At 36.2% G+C, this 17,744-nt stretch overlaps 1 protein-coding gene across 3 annotated transcripts in view; it reads left to right on the top strand.

The window, feature by feature from the left end:
• Nucleotides 1–17,744, top strand: part of syt7b (synaptotagmin VIIb) — a 62,099-nt gene that overhangs the window by 19,745 nt on the left and 24,610 nt on the right. For all 3 annotated transcript variants that reach the window (XM_077713786.1, XM_077713785.1, XM_077713787.1), the window contains exons 2-4: nt 10,556–10,659; nt 15,352–15,431; nt 15,723–15,857. In XM_077713786.1, the coding sequence (XP_077569912.1) occupies nt 10,556–10,659; nt 15,352–15,431; nt 15,723–15,857 (319 nt within the window). The remainder of the gene's footprint in view (nt 1–10,555; nt 10,660–15,351; nt 15,432–15,722; nt 15,858–17,744) is intronic.

The raw sequence follows: 17,744 nt of genomic DNA, 5'->3' as shown, positions 1-17,744 counted from the left end.
CCAACTCCACACAGGAAGGTCCAACCCTGAAATTGAACCCACCATCCCTGGATCGGTGAGGCAGACGCACTAACCACTCGCCCACCAGGACGCCCGAGACACTACAACCACCTCCAAAGTATTACCAAACAATTCTTTTTCTTCATACATTCATTCATTCATCCCTCACCATTTTTAAAAATTCAGCGGCTCAGTCTGTGCAATGTTTACAATACATGATAAATTAAAGCAAACACAAGGCCAGCTGCACATGTTTACTAGGATTATTCAATTGTTTGTCGTCTCGGCAGTCATCACATTACCTGGTAGGCATCTGACAGGTGATGACTGCTTCTGTCACAGATCTTTTGTAAGTTTGATTGAATTGTTTAGTTGTCATGACAACATAGCAAACATTTGCCTCCTAAATAAATGTACACAGTCTGAATGTTTAAGGAACGCAAGTCAATAGACTAATCATTAGGTTGACTAAAGATGGTTTATGCCACATCCATTATAGATGAAATAATCAATCAACTAATAGCTTTCTTAAAATTGTTTGTAATAAGGAAACTGTCCATTTCTAAAGTACCTCTAAATCATAGCATATTTCAGACTGACATCCCACTGAATTCCTGTTTATTGTGATGTGGGATTTTGCCATTTAGTAGCCTTGGGGGTACCTGGTGTTACCCAGGTAGGACATTTTCCAATCTGTAAGTCCCATGTAAGCTGTTGGGAACTAACTGGGCGGGGGACAGGATTTTATTAGTTAGTTTATTCTTTGTATTTACTTAGTTAGGTTATTATTTTTTATTATGTCATTTTTGTGCAAAATCAGCAGCCAAACCAACCATACATCCGAAGATGGGCGCCAAAATAGTAACAGAGGTACTCCGTCTGATCGTTGTGTTCTTTGTTCACTACCAGAGTTTTAGTCTGATCAATCATACACTTTTCTTGTCTCTTTCAGTAGTTTAACTTTCCTACCAAATAACTAAAGTTTCCACTCTGCCATTATTCCGATGTTTGTTCATCGGTTAAGCAAGAAATTATGTAGTGAACATTGGCCTGTAGTTCCATGATATTTAAGTTTAAGTTCTGGACATTGCACAAGGCTGCGACCTGGGTAATGTCCGTGTAATCACGATGTCAGCCGATCCAGGAAATTGCCTTCACATATGAGGGCTACTCATTTAAATATTGAAACATAACCAGTTCATTGTATGGCCACTAGGGGTATTTGTGAACGACCACATAAATCTTTTTATTTTGTCCTTTTTTTCTTTTTTCATGAACCTAAACCATAACCTATATTTGTTTGAATGATAACCAAACCAATGCAGCCCAGCAGATGAGTGGTACGGGTGTCGGCCTCACAGTTCTGAGGTCCTGGGTGCGAATCCAGGTCAGTCCACCTGTGTGAAGTTTACATGTATTGCCTGCATGGGTTTTCTCTGGGTACTCTGGTTTCCTCCCATATTTCAAAAACGTGCATGGTATGCTGGTTGGACACTCTAAATTGTCCCTAGGTATTAGTGTGAAGATGAATGATTGTATTTCTCCTCGTGCCCTGCATTTGGCTGGCCAGCTGTTCAGGGTGTCCGCCGCCCCATGCATGAATTAAGAAGAGATAGGCTCCAGCACCCCGTGACCATGGTGAGGATAAAGTGTTTCCGAAAACAAATGAATGAATGATAACCAAACCGAAGTGAGACCATAACCAGATAAATACAGGTATAAATAAAATATAGTGACCTTGTCAAAGTGGTGTTTCCTGTGTTTAAGATCTTTGCTCGGAAACGCAATGTGATTATGATAAGGTGTAGAGATTAGTCAACTCCTTAAGCCTAACCCATCAATATTTCCAAGGGTCAGTAGATAGTGTATTTTAGTCCCCATCTCTGAATCTGACCTTGATGGTGTATAAATCTGTCTTGATGTGATGTGTGATGTATACCCATTAATGTGTGCACACCAGAGTGTAGTATGACAGTGTAGCTCTGTTGTTGGAGAGACTTCTTGTCAAACAGACAGGATGCTGTGTGACTGATGATCAGATGTGTGGAGACCACTCCTCACCACTTAGACATTATGACTACAAATATGTGTTTCTCTGCACTACACATTTGTCTTTATGAACAAAACATGAGTGGAAATGACATTTTTTTTTACTTCAATCTTACAAAATAACAGTTAAGCATGTCTTCTATTTATTTATCTTTTTGCCTCAACAAAATTTGTCTGCACACATAAATGTGCATATCTGGTTCTCGGTTTAGTAAATAAAAATGTATTGGTAATATTATAGTAGATCTATAAAAAGATCATTTGCAAATTAATTGATATTTTAAATAATTTCACTTGTTCACTATGTTTGTCTGATTTTTGTGGTGAATCCTGAAAGGTTCCATAATTGATGCTGATTCACAATTGTGGTGATAAAACTGCAAATATTGATCCTTTATTACACGGCGTAGTATAGTTAGAATGGGATCGATTTTTTTTTTGCATCCTGACAGCTTTACTAATGATTTGGCAAAACAGTTATCGTCTGTCTCAGATTAATGGGTGATTGAGCACATTTGCACATTAGCACTTTTCTCCCTCTTAATAGACTAGGATTGCATTTCTGGTTCATGCATCACAGCAATTATTGATTATTGTATTGGCAATGAAGACAACGTAAGATGTCTCCCCTTCAAATATGTTTTTTTCCACTAAATTACATGTTGAGTTGTGGGTCAACAACAGGTTTTTCAGGAATGTGCATGAAATGTACGCAAAGCCCTATTACAATATTAATATCCCTGTTTGCAAGGACAGTCAAAGTGTGAATAACAGTTTAAATTAATGTCCTTGAAAAATAGTTTGTTTTGATTAATAAAAACCTCAGGATGCATGCTGGTTATTTAATGAGGCTTTATATCTCGTGTCCTCCGTTGTATGCTTTAAAATGTGCACAGTGAGGACAGTACTCTCCTTCATCTTTAAGAGAGGGTCATGGAAAGGAAAATCAGATACTGGACACACAGAAGAAGTGCTTTGATGGAAATCTGATAGTATCATTGAAATGATGTCACTCTGCTTCGAAAGTCATTTTCGGCAAAATGATTATCAATGTTTTTCATCACAGTCATTCCAACTGTGTAACTGATGCTCTCATTGTTCACACTAATGTAGCTTCTTGAGAAAGCTGTTGGTGATATGATTATGTAGAGTTATCTCGCTTTAATGAGTAGGTAATGAATAGTACACTCTATAGTACATCATTTGTTCGAGAGCTAAATTGGTCTTTTTGTATAATTAAAAAGAAAAAAGATCAAAAACAATTATTTTTTACATCAGACAACTGATGAGGAAAACAATTCCTGTGTATCCTTACTAAATTCAATACACTTACCGGCTTTCATCAACATACACTGTCATAGTTTTCAAAGTACTTTCCAAAGGTTTAAAGACAGCGACAACTGCCATACACGTCATACACGTACACATACACATACACATACACATACACATACACAAACACATACACATACACAAACACATACACAAACACATACACATACACATACACAAACACATACACAAACACATACACAAACACATACACAAACACATACACAAACACATACACAAACACATACACATACATACATACACATACACTGAAACATACACAAACACATACACAAACACATACACAAACACATACACAAACACATACACAAACACATACACAAACACATACACAAACACATACACAAACACATACACAAACACATACACAAACACATACACAAACACATACACAAACACATACACAAACACATACACAAACACATACACAAACACATACACATACATACATACACATACACTGAAACATACACTAAAACGTACACATACATATACACATACATATACACAAACACATACACAAACACATACACATACATATACACAAACACATACACAAACACATACATATACACAAACACATACACAAACACATACACATACATATACATACATATACATACACACATACACATACATACACATACATACACATACATACACATACATACACATACATACACATACATACACATACATACACATACATACACATACATACACATACATACACATACATACACATACATACACATACATACACATACATACACATACATACACATACATACACATACATACACATACATACACATACATACACATACATACACATACATACACATACATACACATACATACACATACATACACATACATACACATACATACACATACATACACATACATACACATACATACACATACATACACATACATACACATACATACACATACATACACATACATACACATACACTAAAACATACACATACATATACACGTACACATACATATACACATAAAAATCAGTTTTTAGTTGCAGAAACATTCTATACATTCAAATGAAAATTATTCTTTTTAACAAAATTGGCTATCTAAAAGATAATGTTCAAGTTTTATGACTTTCATTCAATCATGTTTAAAAATGTGATACATCGATTCAGATGAACACATATTTTATTACTATTAATATTATTAAAGTCATTTGTTACATAAAACACCAATGAAAAAAACAAATTATTTTTACACATTTTTCTACTTGAGGCTTAAAAAGCAGTAAAAGAGTATTGAGCACCGCTACTAGACATTTCACAAACAGGGCAGGTTCTCTTTTAGCAAATGGAATTAATACATGTTCTGAGACATTGAAGTCCCCTTATGTTCTCACCACTGTTGGTTTAGGTTTCACTAATCTATGTTGAATGTGTTATCACCTCAGAAATCAGGGATCACTGCCATTTGATCCACATGTCAAACATCGGCCTAAAAACATTTTCTTTCCCACTCCTCAACATATGGTGTGTGTGAATCATCATGATCTTTCAAAAGTCCATTCACCCGTAGCCTGCCTTGTCACACTGAGTTGCTCCTCATTACAAGAAACAGATCACAGCCATACAGTAACCCACAACTTATTGTGTTGCTTGCAGACTGTGAAGAACACACCTGCTTATGAGACTGCATCACAAAACCACACAGTTTGCAACGAGTCATACGGAATGAATCAAAACACATAAACATCTGTGCTAATGTCACATTTAAAACTGATGGTTGCATCAGTGATCTGAATGGTAATATTTTCTGGCTTGAGTTGCAACCCGGGTGAAATCCACGTTACACAAGCTCATTGAATATTTGTTATATGGAAATGCATTGGCTCGTTAGCTATTCTCATTTTCTAACTTTTATTCATTCATTCATTCATTTTCCGTGCCGCTTATCCTCACAATGCTGGCGGCGGTGCTGGAGCCAATCCCAGCCAACTATGGGCACCAAGCGAGAGACACCTTTGGGTTGGTGGCCCGCCAATGGCAGGACAACCTTAGGGAAATTTAGAGTCTTGAACCAACCTATCATGCATGTTTTTGGGATGTGGCAGGAAACCAGAGTACCTGGAGAAAACCCACGCAAGCCAGAGAGAACATGCAAACCTGATATTGAACCCCTGATATCAGATGTGTGAGGGTGATGCGCTAACAACTGGGTCGCCCCTATATTTTATTTCTTGCCAATGTACCATTGCAAATCTATAATATTAGAGTCGAACCTGAAAATGTTCAAGAAAAAATTGGACTACATTGACCAAACAACCAGAGCTGAGATTTTTACATGGGATAATGTCCCTCAACTTTCATTGTAATTTTCCCCACAGCACATAAAGGGCAAGTGTTTAGTGCTCAAAACCAAATGTCCAGAATGACCAAGAGAAGGAATGTTTATTATTTGTGATCAACTGCTTTTCCTAAGGACAGAGAACTTTGTGATCTGAATTTGAATTAGTAAAATATTCAGAATTCAGATTCAGTTTTCAATGCAATTCAAATTAAACAAAAATATTTCATATTATAGAATTAAAATTGCAATACCTCTGTTTAGCTTAAGAAACTCGAATTCTATTGTTTAATACTAGTAGTCAGATGAGGTCTAGGACTTTAATGTGGGTGTTAAAAGTAAGATTAGAATTATAACAGCCATTTTTTATCTAGTGTGCATATTGTTGTAGTGAGTTCAATTTAGACCCCCAGGAATTCATCATTATTCAATTTAAGCATCAAATATTGTCACTGCAATGGAGAAAAATCCTGAATTCTGTTGAAAGTAAACACAATTCAGCAGTTTGAAAGTTTTTTGGCCCCCCCGGGGGCATTAAAACAACTCAAATTATCAGTCGTAATGGAAATGTATAATGATGCAATCATGGTCTAAGAATTTTCTCACGTAGCAAGAAAAAAATATAGTGTATAGAGTGCTGAACATTTCTCTAAACAAAACCAAACTATGTACAAGTTATCATTTAGGAGTGAAAAAAATATCAAATGAAACTATGTAATGAATGTAGATTCTTTTGATATTTGAAAACAGGACAAGAACGATTTGGATATGATTTTGCTCGCTCAGAAGCAAAGTGAAAGCTTTGAAAGCTTAACATGGAAGTAAGCACACATCTGATCCGATAACGTTAAAGGCTAGCCGAAATGGTCACAAAGCGAGATTTATCAAAGTGCATATTTATATATATAATTCCTGTTCTAACTCTACTTCTGCTCTAACTATACTTTAGTTGTAAGTTTGTATATCTGTTGTGGTCATTTTGTCTTTGTGGGTTGGCTATTTGCATCCCTGTTTTTCTTTTTTGTCTTTTCTTATGCAAAGCATTCAGTATTTCCAATTTGCTTGGCCGTTCCGACCATTCTATTTGGGGCAACGGCATTCAAATTAAATAAACAACAACAAAACATTCTCTTTCCGTAACAAGCAAGGTCAAAGGTGACATCTGGCGACAGGGATGAAAACGATAGTTCCACCAAAATTTTCTGCACACACCCTGTTCCGATTTCCCTAAAAGGCATGCGTTAAATTCTGCACTTGCGGAATCACCAATACTAGAGGTGCAATTATAATGTGTATAATCTTTTGTATCCCCTTCACCACTTTGCGCAACACATGGATCACCCCCCATGGTTCCTGACTTCATCCACATTATACTGACCTAAAGTAAGAGACGCTCTTCTGCAGGTTATATGTGATGGAATGTATAAATTCAACAGTATGAGCCACGCGAGAGTCTAACAGCGGCCAACAGAGCATAAGCCCATCAACACAGTGGGTGTAAAGAAAGGGGACACAGATAGGAAAAGCATGGGCAGAAATAAGGAAGGAGACCATGGAGCAATTTGACAGAGAGGCAAGGATGGGGGGGTGAGCCCACTCGGCACTCACCTTTCCCAGCTCCACGCTGTGTTCACAGGCAAAGTGACTAGATTAAGTCAAGACATTAATATTGATAAGAGCCTTCCTGGCAAAGAAAATCTACAGCTATTCTTGTTTGTATTTTTAGCTCATCGTTACTGCTGTGCCACTTAGATGGGGAAATATAACAGCCCACTTGCTTTGAGTTTTCTCATTTGCTCTCCTCTGGTGGGGCGATACTTGACAGGAGCTGTGAATTTCTGCAAAATTTGAAACAAATAGCACATGTATGTCATTCGTTATAGCTGAGAGACAAACAAGATTATCATTTTCATATCAGTAGTTCATTTGTATCATAAATCATGGCATGAGTACACATGAAAAGGTTGGGGAGAAAAGGAAGATGAGTAGACAAGAATAACAATGAAGGAACACAGAGGGAGAGAAAATGATCTACCGCACTTCTGCTGAAAAGAAAATAGAATTGCATTACATTCATTGATTATTAAGAGAATGAATTTTGATGATTTAGAAACAGTTGTGGATTCAATAACACACAGTGAGTGTGAATGAGAGCATTTGAGTTATTGCAGTCTAACTATTGCAGTATCTTGTTTACACTTGAATCCACAGGAGGGACACAGTATGATACCAAACACAACACAGAGGGTGCCTCATCAGCAGTTAATGAACATTGCACAAGCCAACCGTACTGGTTATTTAATACTCTATGTGCAATGCAACACTCGGTTTATACTGTATATGTATCTCTATATGATCAGGACATATATATAACCAGTTCAAGCTTTTCAAATGGATTTATTTTGTTAATTTTGGCACATTGTTGGACAAAAAAAATATCTAAATGTAAGGTTTTATTGCTGGAGCTTTTGACAGGCCCCATGCTGAGTTATTTGAATAATATTTTATCTACTTAAACTTTGGGAAAAAATGATTGCTTTCTATTTGAAAATTTACAGAATCTAACACTGTACCAGAGCCAGAGGAACAAGTAATGAGTTGAGTTTGATTTATTTGATAAGGGACAGCACCTATTAATGAACATCTTTATATTAATGTTAATGAAGATATACTATATGTAAATATGTAAGATTGTAGCCGTGGGCTAATTTGATTCTTTAGTCTCTTGTATTGATACAAGATAAATGATGACACACACTAGATACATGCACTCACAATTTTGTCCGTCTAACAACAAGGCTTTAAGATGATTGGTGAATAGGTTCAGAGATGGGAGTACACATACGTAGGCCAATAGGTATTGAGTTCCAGCTATGTGCGGCGCTGGAAGGAAGTACACAGTCACCTCTTGAGCCAGCCCTTGTTGATGTGTTTTTTGTACAAAATCTTGGAGTGGAAGAGAGGCTTTGTGTTGGAAGGTTTTGTAAACTAAGGTGGCATATGCATGTTTAACAGTATTGTTCTATTGTGGGATTTGTTTATATAGGTCTTGAAAATCAATCTTAGTTTAGAAGGGATGTACTTTATTATAAAAAGAAATAGCTGAAAGAAGCCAGCTGGGGAGAGACTTTGAATTAGGCAAATATGCCTTTGTTTTTTTGTTGTTGTTGTTGTTGTTATTAATACGCACCAAAAGGCCAATAGCAAAGTAATGACAGATGTGTTGAAACACACAAGATGGGCTTTATTGACTGATTACCTAACAGTTTCATTTAATGTTCATTACCTGCCATCTTCATTCTTTCTCCGCACAAAAAAAAATTTGTTGCTACATTCTGATTCTTCACTAAGCTGATGATTTTTTTAAAAAACTGCCAAATACATCAAGGTGAATAGCAAGCAAATTATTTCAGTCGACCTTTAAAAAGAGAAAAGGCGTTTAGCTGTATAGTAATGTATAGACGGAAGTGTGTTTGCGTGCAAGTGTGTGTGTGTTTGTAGGTGTCAGAATTATGCCGTGGCAATGATAAGGGCAATGATAAATCTTCTTTCAAGGAAAGGAATCATTTAAATTAGGTTGTTTAGGGCATTATTGCTATTGCTTGGAGTAATTGGTTGTTTCCTCATCCAAAAGCAGCTGCTGCTCAAGTGTGTGTGTACAGTTACTACCACGGGTTTGTAAATGAATGCCTACATTTGAGATTGACTATATTGAAGAATTTAAATTATATCGCATTTAAAGCAAGTTACCGTTGGAGATGAAAAGAAATATGAGCAACCAGAGTGAATTTTGAGTTATTACAGAATGACTCAAACTGTTTTTCCTAATACACTTTCTATTAGGGTTAAATGTTCATGCACGAGCACGCTTGAAAATAGATTGTGAGGGGAAAAGAGCGATTCAGTGGTTTGATTAATTTTGCAGGTGGAAGAAAATTGGCACCTATGAGTAAACTCTTTACACTATTCAATGAGTAATTGAAAGAAATAGAGAAATTTTAGTTCATCAACGTTCCTGTAAAGCTCCAGAAGGAATAAAGATGTAGCTGGAGAAAAAAAAATGGAAGTAATTGCATGGCTGGTGGGCCCTTGATATGATCTCTTCCTGACATGCACGTTCTCTATTTATACACTGAGCACGAAACAGTTCTCCAGCTTTTCAACCTTGCAACTATCGGATGCTTTTGATTTAAGATCATCAAAGGGTATGGCAACCAACTGCAACTACGTATATTTCGGGAGTTATCTTATACCATATTTGTTTCCCAATCCAGCTGAAACATAAAACAGCAATTTTTTAAGGCCTAGACACACCTGCTTTGTTTGGTCTCGACCAAAGCTAAAAGGTTTTTTTGCTGGTGTGAATACAAACTATCAAACTCTGTTACAGACCAAACAGCCAGTCCAAGACCTCATCACATAAAACACATCTATCTTACCCCAATACGCTCTGGTTTACCAAATCTACCACAAACGCTTGAAGCTGGATGAACAATATCAATATGAGCTGCATGCCGGAAATCCATGATTGTTCTCTATTTTACCATGTTATCCCACCCAAACCGTTTTTTCCAATGATTGGACAATGTTTTGAAAACATTGTATTCACATTAGTAAGTTTGTCATCAAATCTATGCAGCTTACATAAATTGCAATGTGAAAAGGAATCACCCCCCAAAAAAAAAATTGGACTACATATATTTTGGTTTTAATCATAGAAGGCAAACTATGAACTTTTCTGCTATGAATATGCCCTTAGAAGGATCCTCAACTAATTCTTTGTTCCTTATCTTTGCCCATTTCTTTTGTCTCACCATAGGTTCTTTGTCTCTCAGTGTGTTGCTGGTGTCTTTGGCATTTCTAGTATGTGCCCTTTGGCTGGTAGCTCTATGTGGTGTCTGCACGTGGTGTCAACGTAAACTGGTAAGTAATGGAATTTATTTCAACCGATCACTTAGCCACTCACTAATACTCAGTCAATCAATCCAACCCAAAATTGTACGGAATGAGATTATACATATCACTGCAACAACTATTTTTAATTTCCCAAAAGCTAATGTTTTTGTTCAATTCACACTCCTCTGAATGGATCACGTATTAGAGTGTGCTGGTTCAGGAGACAATTATGAAATTAACACCTTTGCGAAAAGGTTTGATAAGAGTCCACAGATACAAATGTTTATCTTCATTTTTACTCCTAGGGTGCGCAAATATTTTTTCAATTTCAGACTCGGACATATTGACAAGATTTCATTGATGTGGTTATCTACCTTTGCCTGTAGGGATTTCAACTTCTTGCAGTAGGGAGCTGTGCATGTGTCATTTTGAGTTCTTGTGGATTAGGCTGACCGTGTAGAAAGTTGCATCTTAAAAGAGCGTCAGGATTGCCACATACGAATCTTTGTAGGGATTAATTGATTCTTTTTTTGGGGTCGAGCAGATTTTTGTATGTATTTTACACATTGCCACAGTGACGGGCCACTGATTGGTCGCCAGTCAGCAGTAAGGCACACAAAGAGACAGACGACCATTCACACTCACAATCATACCGTCATCAGCGGGAATTGTGCCCGTGGAGAATTCAGGCGAGTCAATCTCTACAGTCTATGTCATCAAGTGGTAATTTATAAATGATAGCCACATTTATTAAAATCCAAGTTTCCCATTGGGATTGGGATATTATAACGTTCTCTGAGAAACAATCTCTGTTATTATTGTGCAATTTAACAAAATGAAATCATTTCAGTAATTGAAAATAGGAACATTTAGTCTCATTTGACTTAAGCCAGTGGGAAACAAAATTAAATGTGAACTTATACATAGTGTCTGTAAATATTCAACTTGACTAAGGATTCAGGTAAAGTACCTGTTCCAGTAATGCAGGGGTAGGGAACCTATGGCTCGGTAGCCATATGTGGCTCTTTTGATGGGTGTATATGGCTCTCCACCCTTTTAAATCATAATTTTTCTTCATTAGACTCTTCTGCATGCATTCTCTCATTGATACTCATTGTACTCAACAGTGAAATCATGTTCTCAAGAGAATTCAGTGGTGAAATGAAAAGTAAATGCTCACATTTTCATATATTTTTACTTTAAAATTCTGAATATGGCTCTCGAGGAATAATGTTTGAAAATATGAATTGATTATGGTTGTCTTCGTCAAAAAGGTTTCCGACCACTGCAGTAATGGGTCATCTTAATCAGAAATTTCATGTGCTGGACAATTTAAAGTACAATCTAGAATCAGTAATTTGTCAGACTAAAATCTTACCTTAAACACTTGGCTGTTGAAAATGAACTGGACTTCTGCTGGTAGTCGTGATTTTATATTCCTCATTGTGTGACCTTGGACAGAATGTGTTCAGTGAGTGTTTACTTCATGTTTTTCATGATCAGTACAAGCCAGTGGAGCCAACGAGTGTTTTGAATATTTGTCCCTGACAGCAAACACAATCTAAAACTTTACTGCACTCTGTAGTCACGGCTTTGTGTTCCACAAGCTTTGTGTTTAATGGCTGCTTGCCTCATGCCACTAGCGCCATATTAATGATTTATATGCAAATATGTATCACTCTGAGCAATTGGTTCAACTACTGCAGCAAATGTAATTTTATCTATACAGTTGGATCCACATCACATTGTATTTGTTTCTTGTCTGGTGGTTTAAAAAGGAGACGCATACAATATACTCATACAGAATGAGAAATTCTTATAATTCGCCAAGATGAAATATTTCAGTTGCCAGAACCTCGTGACTCAACCTGTTGGCTTAAATGACAAAGACAAGTTTTTTTTTTTTTAAATCAAAAACCTTTCCCCAAAGAAAGTACCAAAGCAAGATCAACCTCAACAATGGGGATGAAACTTTGCCTTTAATAAAAACCTTTGGGTTCTAGACCAAATTATGAGCCTGAAAGGTTTCGAAAAACTTAAATTTTGAACTTTTTTATATCCACTGTAAAAATGCGCGATTTTTTTTCTTTCTGCCATCCTTTTCCTGGCTTTTACTTCAGTTTTCTTTGCATCTGTCCTATTATACTTTGGCTCGGTGTCCTTGTTTATGTCACACCAATTCCTTTTTTCTCCCTACAATGACAGTGTAGTAGTTCTGCTTTTGTCCTATTTTAGGGTCTTCACCATTTTATTTTCATCAGTTTTAGGTTTAAATATGCTAACAAAAATTCATTTCACAGATGCAGTTTAATTACTGCAAATAAAATTTCATTTTCAAAGTACCTTGATAAATACTATACCAGTTAACACCAGGTACATTTAATCAAATGTGCCTTATGGTCGAAAGGTAGGTGTGTTCAAAAAAGCCCTGCTATGTGCCAATTGCAGTTTCTTCTTACCTTTCCCCTTTATATTATATGCATAGTATCAATAACTTTTAAAATGTTTTCTTAATAGGAGTGACGGGTTATAAAGTTCCCACCATTCTTTGGTCTACTTCTCCAAATTCCACATTTCTTAGTCTCTTTCTAGTCTAATTTGTACACACAAGACACAAGAGCTAAGCTTATGTTTTAAAACTGTGTCAAAAAATATTAATCTTCAACCACCTGGTCATCACATCCACTCATAATGTGTTCAATTTTGTATTTTTAAGCCAATGGGGATGTCAACGGTAGTTGGGTTCCTGCGCTTTTGCACAGAAACATGCCGTCCAATGAGTTATTTCCTCAAAATAAATCTGCTGTCATCCTTCTAAACACAAGGCTAACCCTTTTTCCGCCACCATTCGGCTGTGTGACAAGCATGATGGCAGCAGGCCTTCTGAGAATACTTCAGACGAATGCATGGCTTCACTCAATCTCTCAAATTCAGCTCGAGTTGCCGCCTTGATTTTCTTCTGCATTGTCATTTCATTGTGAATGCAGAATTTGTTTCAATCCAATAGTGTTCCTTAATTGTACCCCTCTTTTGTTGTGCATCCACTCCACATCCATTTCTCTTTTCCAGCTTCCACATTCCTACAACATTGTCTTATTTCCACCCTCCTCAGTGTATGATGAATTAATGATAGATGAGCTGCACTGGATCTTACTCTCCTGATTCATTCTATTCTGGCCCCCTTTTTTATAACACTGTTTTCCTCATGTTTACCAACTGTTTCAGTTGTACAGTTCTTATGACAAGACAAGTGACTGCTAAGCAAATTCCCACCTTGTTTTTTTTTTGGTCAAGTTATTGGTCTTGACGACTTCAGAATGCAATACAAAAAAAAAAGTTTGCTCAAGTCATTAATGTGTGTACCTCTTAAAACTACTTAAGCATTTGTAAAAAAAATGTTCACATGAAAATTAGATATTTTAAAAGTCGATTATGCATTGTCTCATCATGAGCTAAATTTAGTTAGTTTTACTCTTAGGTTTTGTCAGATTTTTTTTTTAAATAATATTTATGATGTGCAATTTGTAAACACCTCACCGTATTATTGCTTACGCCATGCAGGATAACTTCTGTATTTCATGGAAAATGATGGAAAACACATATTTTAGCATAAGGGATGACTATTTTTCAATATATCTACATATGATCTTTAGGTTTAAGAAAACATTCCAATTCAATACCAGATCGATTCAGCGAAAAATGTGAGGTTGATGATTTTTACATGCTTTAGAGAAATACATAGAATAAAATGACTTGGCAAATAGGATCAGGATCTCACTAATTAAGTTTGACATCTGCGCTTTAGAGCTTTAGTGCCATGACAGAAATCTATCGTTTGAAAAAGCCGTCAAAGTTGGTCTGCCTTGCTAAATTCTTTGTTGAAATTCTTTAGTATGGGTTGTAACGGCATACATCTATAGATGTTTTTATATTATAGTTTCTTAAGAAGCAAATTGGTGCATGTTTTCATCTTTTCTTGGTATTTTCTTTTCCAAGGTGATTTCAGCTATAATTGTATTCTTGGTCCTTCTGTGCTTGATCCATATGGTTTCTTCATTGGCCGTAGTAATGATGTCACACTGTTTCATTATCTGTAACGTTCATGGTTTTGCAGGCTATGGCCTGCTCTTATTTACCGTATTTTCATGACTGTAAGGCGCACCACATTATAAGGCGCACCCTCAATGAATGACACATTTTAATTTTTGTTCCATATATAAAGCACACCGGATTATAAGGTGCCCTGTCTATTTTGGAGAAAATGTAAGACTTTTAAGTGCGCCTTATAGTCGTGAAAATACGGTACTCTATTACATCCAGTGTCGCCAAGATTTTTCTAGTTTTTAAGTTTTTTATTACTGTGTAAAGTGGAGTCATTTTTTTTAATCTATGTCATTTTCCAATCCTTTCTGGGATTTTTGTTTGTCTTTCCACTGGCACGTTATACATTTCCTTCACTTGTTGAATCATTTTTTAAATTCATTCCTATGTTTAAGACTTTTAAATTTAATCCAACTCCAAATAGAGAGAGATGAGTTTTTACCGGTGATAACTTTATTTCAAACATGGATTGAAGAATTTTACTTATTAGTGTCATTATGTGACATGGCCCTAAAAATGTCCTACCAAATACAATAACTACAATGATCTTTACATAGTATAGTTATTGTAAATGTGTCAATCATCTCATGTGCTTCTTTCTACATTGTCTGTACACAGGGGAAAAGGAATAAGCCCGGCCTGGAAGCTGCCAATTCTCCAGAGTCTGTGAGAGGACGAGGGGAAAATAAAGCTATCAAGTAGGTGATGGGAAATTTGTAGATGGGGGACACATGGAAATGATTTATGGGGCTGTGGTATCAAATTTAACAGCACTTGTGAAGCATACAAATATTGGTATTGCAAGTCTGATTTTTTAAAAATGCATCAACGAATTGTATATTTCCCATTAAAATAAGATTTAAAAAAAGTGCAAATTAGGGGTATTTACTCACCTGTTACCTTTCCAGCCTCTTATTTTTTCATAATGCTCTCATAGTCCTAGCCATGGTTTTAATGTTGTGTAACTTTACCATACTCTCTAATCGCAGTGAACTTGACAGAGACTTTTGGAATAACAATGACAGCAGCAATGTACAACAGAGGTGGAGTTCCTATCCGCCAAAGGAGTTTCTCCTAAACATGTCTCCCTACGCTCCCTATGGAGACCCTCGCCTCACACCCAAGTGAGTCTCGTTCAATATGTATGGTTTGATTGTGTGGCTGGAGAGAAAGTCAAAAGTACATATGATCGCCTGGGGATGGCAAATCGGACACAAATCCCAAAATACATACAGATTAGGCTGAAGGTCAACATCTATGCCAGCTAGCCATGCTGACATATATGTTGATAAAAAAATAACAAAGAGCCTCATTTTAGATCTTTCCATTTTAAATGATGATGGTAATAATTTAAATATGTATTAATTATAAATTCTTGCAAGAATACATTCTTTGGCACATGGAACATATATGTGGGTGGAGGATTTCTCATTTAAAAACTGAAATGGGCATCTTGACTCAGTAATACATTTTTTAGTGAATGACAGCTCATGTCAACGTGCCTACAGTATAGATAGGATATGATAGTCTAGTTTTTTTAATGCCCTTGCAAAAGTGCATGGAAGCTAGAGTTGTGATATTTATTTGCTGCTGCCAGAATAAATTCTCTGTTCTGCATATGTCATGACCCCCATCACAACTATTCTTATATAGGGGGCAGATGTATTTACAAATATGACAGAATATAATGCTACATAATACTACAACAGCATTGTCCAGTGGGCAAAGACAGTAATAAATGTTGTTGAATGTGATACTCCACAATTGTAGCCAAGTCTAAAAGTCATGGCAGAACCTCTCAAATAAGTACCATAAGACAGTAAGGCAGACCAAAGTAAAAGATGTACCAAATCTTGTTGTTGGATGACCCAGCACAAATTAACCCATTGAAATATATTATGTAATTTAAATATTTTTTTGGTTCATGTTAATTGGTACTGACCACCAAATTAGCTTTACCTTGAATACACGGTGGTTCCTGAAAAAAAATTACACAATTGACAGCCACAAAATAGAACAATAATACAATCGATAGCCCCAAAACTGAACAGTACATCTCAACTTCATTCATAGTAATACACACATTGTATTTCACTGAGTCTCCCTTCATCCTCGGTAATCCTCATGTTTTCCATCCAAGCATGTCCAAAGAATCGCAGTATTTAGTGTGCACTGCTGGCCATGCAGCTCCCCGTATAGAGATGTGCTGTGGCTTCCCTCAATATTACTTAGAATTTTAGGACCACCCTCAGGTTGGTAGATATCACAATTGCATGTCTAAGGACATCTGAAGAGCACATTTTTCTCTGGTAAAAGAAACTAGGTTCAAAATTTTGGTGTTAAAATTCAAATAGCTGCCAGTGGTGATCAAGTCTAGACATTGACTTGTACATAAAGGTGAGGATATTTGACTTGCCCATCAGTTACCACTGAGACCCTCTTGAACCAACTCCACCAACTGTTTGACTATTTTCAATGGATACTTCAGTCAGTTTCTGAATTTATTATTATTATTATTTTTTGGTTTGTTTAGTGTTTAAAGTGTTGCAGCATGCAGTGGTTTGGTCACAGTTATTTCTTTAGCATCCTAGCTCATCTCACCCTTCTCAGATTATCTGTCTTTGCTCATTACTTGTCAATATTCACACAGTCAACTTCCAGCACTGTTAGTGCTCAAAAGAAACTCCGTCTTTACCCTATTTATGACAATAGACTTAACCTTTAATGCAAAACATAGTCAGATTTGGGCTTCCAACGTTAAATAATAAAGAAAAAATGAAAAGAAACTCATACTTGTCTTGGCCCTGTTAATGACGATAGATTTGACCTTTAATGCAAAACACAGTCAGATTTTGGCTTCCAAAATAAAATAATATAAAAAAAAAGAAAGATCAACTAAATCTTAAATCTAATACCACACATGCTTTTTAGGTTTTATTTCAAAATTTTGAAGGGGTTAAAAATAAAATACCTCAACTATTAAATTTCAGAAGCACTAAGAGTGTTCTCTG

Source organism: Stigmatopora nigra, chromosome 3 (assembly GCF_051989575.1).
Source record: "Stigmatopora nigra isolate UIUO_SnigA chromosome 3, RoL_Snig_1.1, whole genome shotgun sequence".
Classification (NCBI taxonomy): domain Eukaryota; kingdom Metazoa; phylum Chordata; class Actinopteri; order Syngnathiformes; family Syngnathidae; genus Stigmatopora; species Stigmatopora nigra.
Note: the sequence above shows the minus strand (reverse complement) of the source record. Positions and strands in the feature narration are given on the sequence as shown.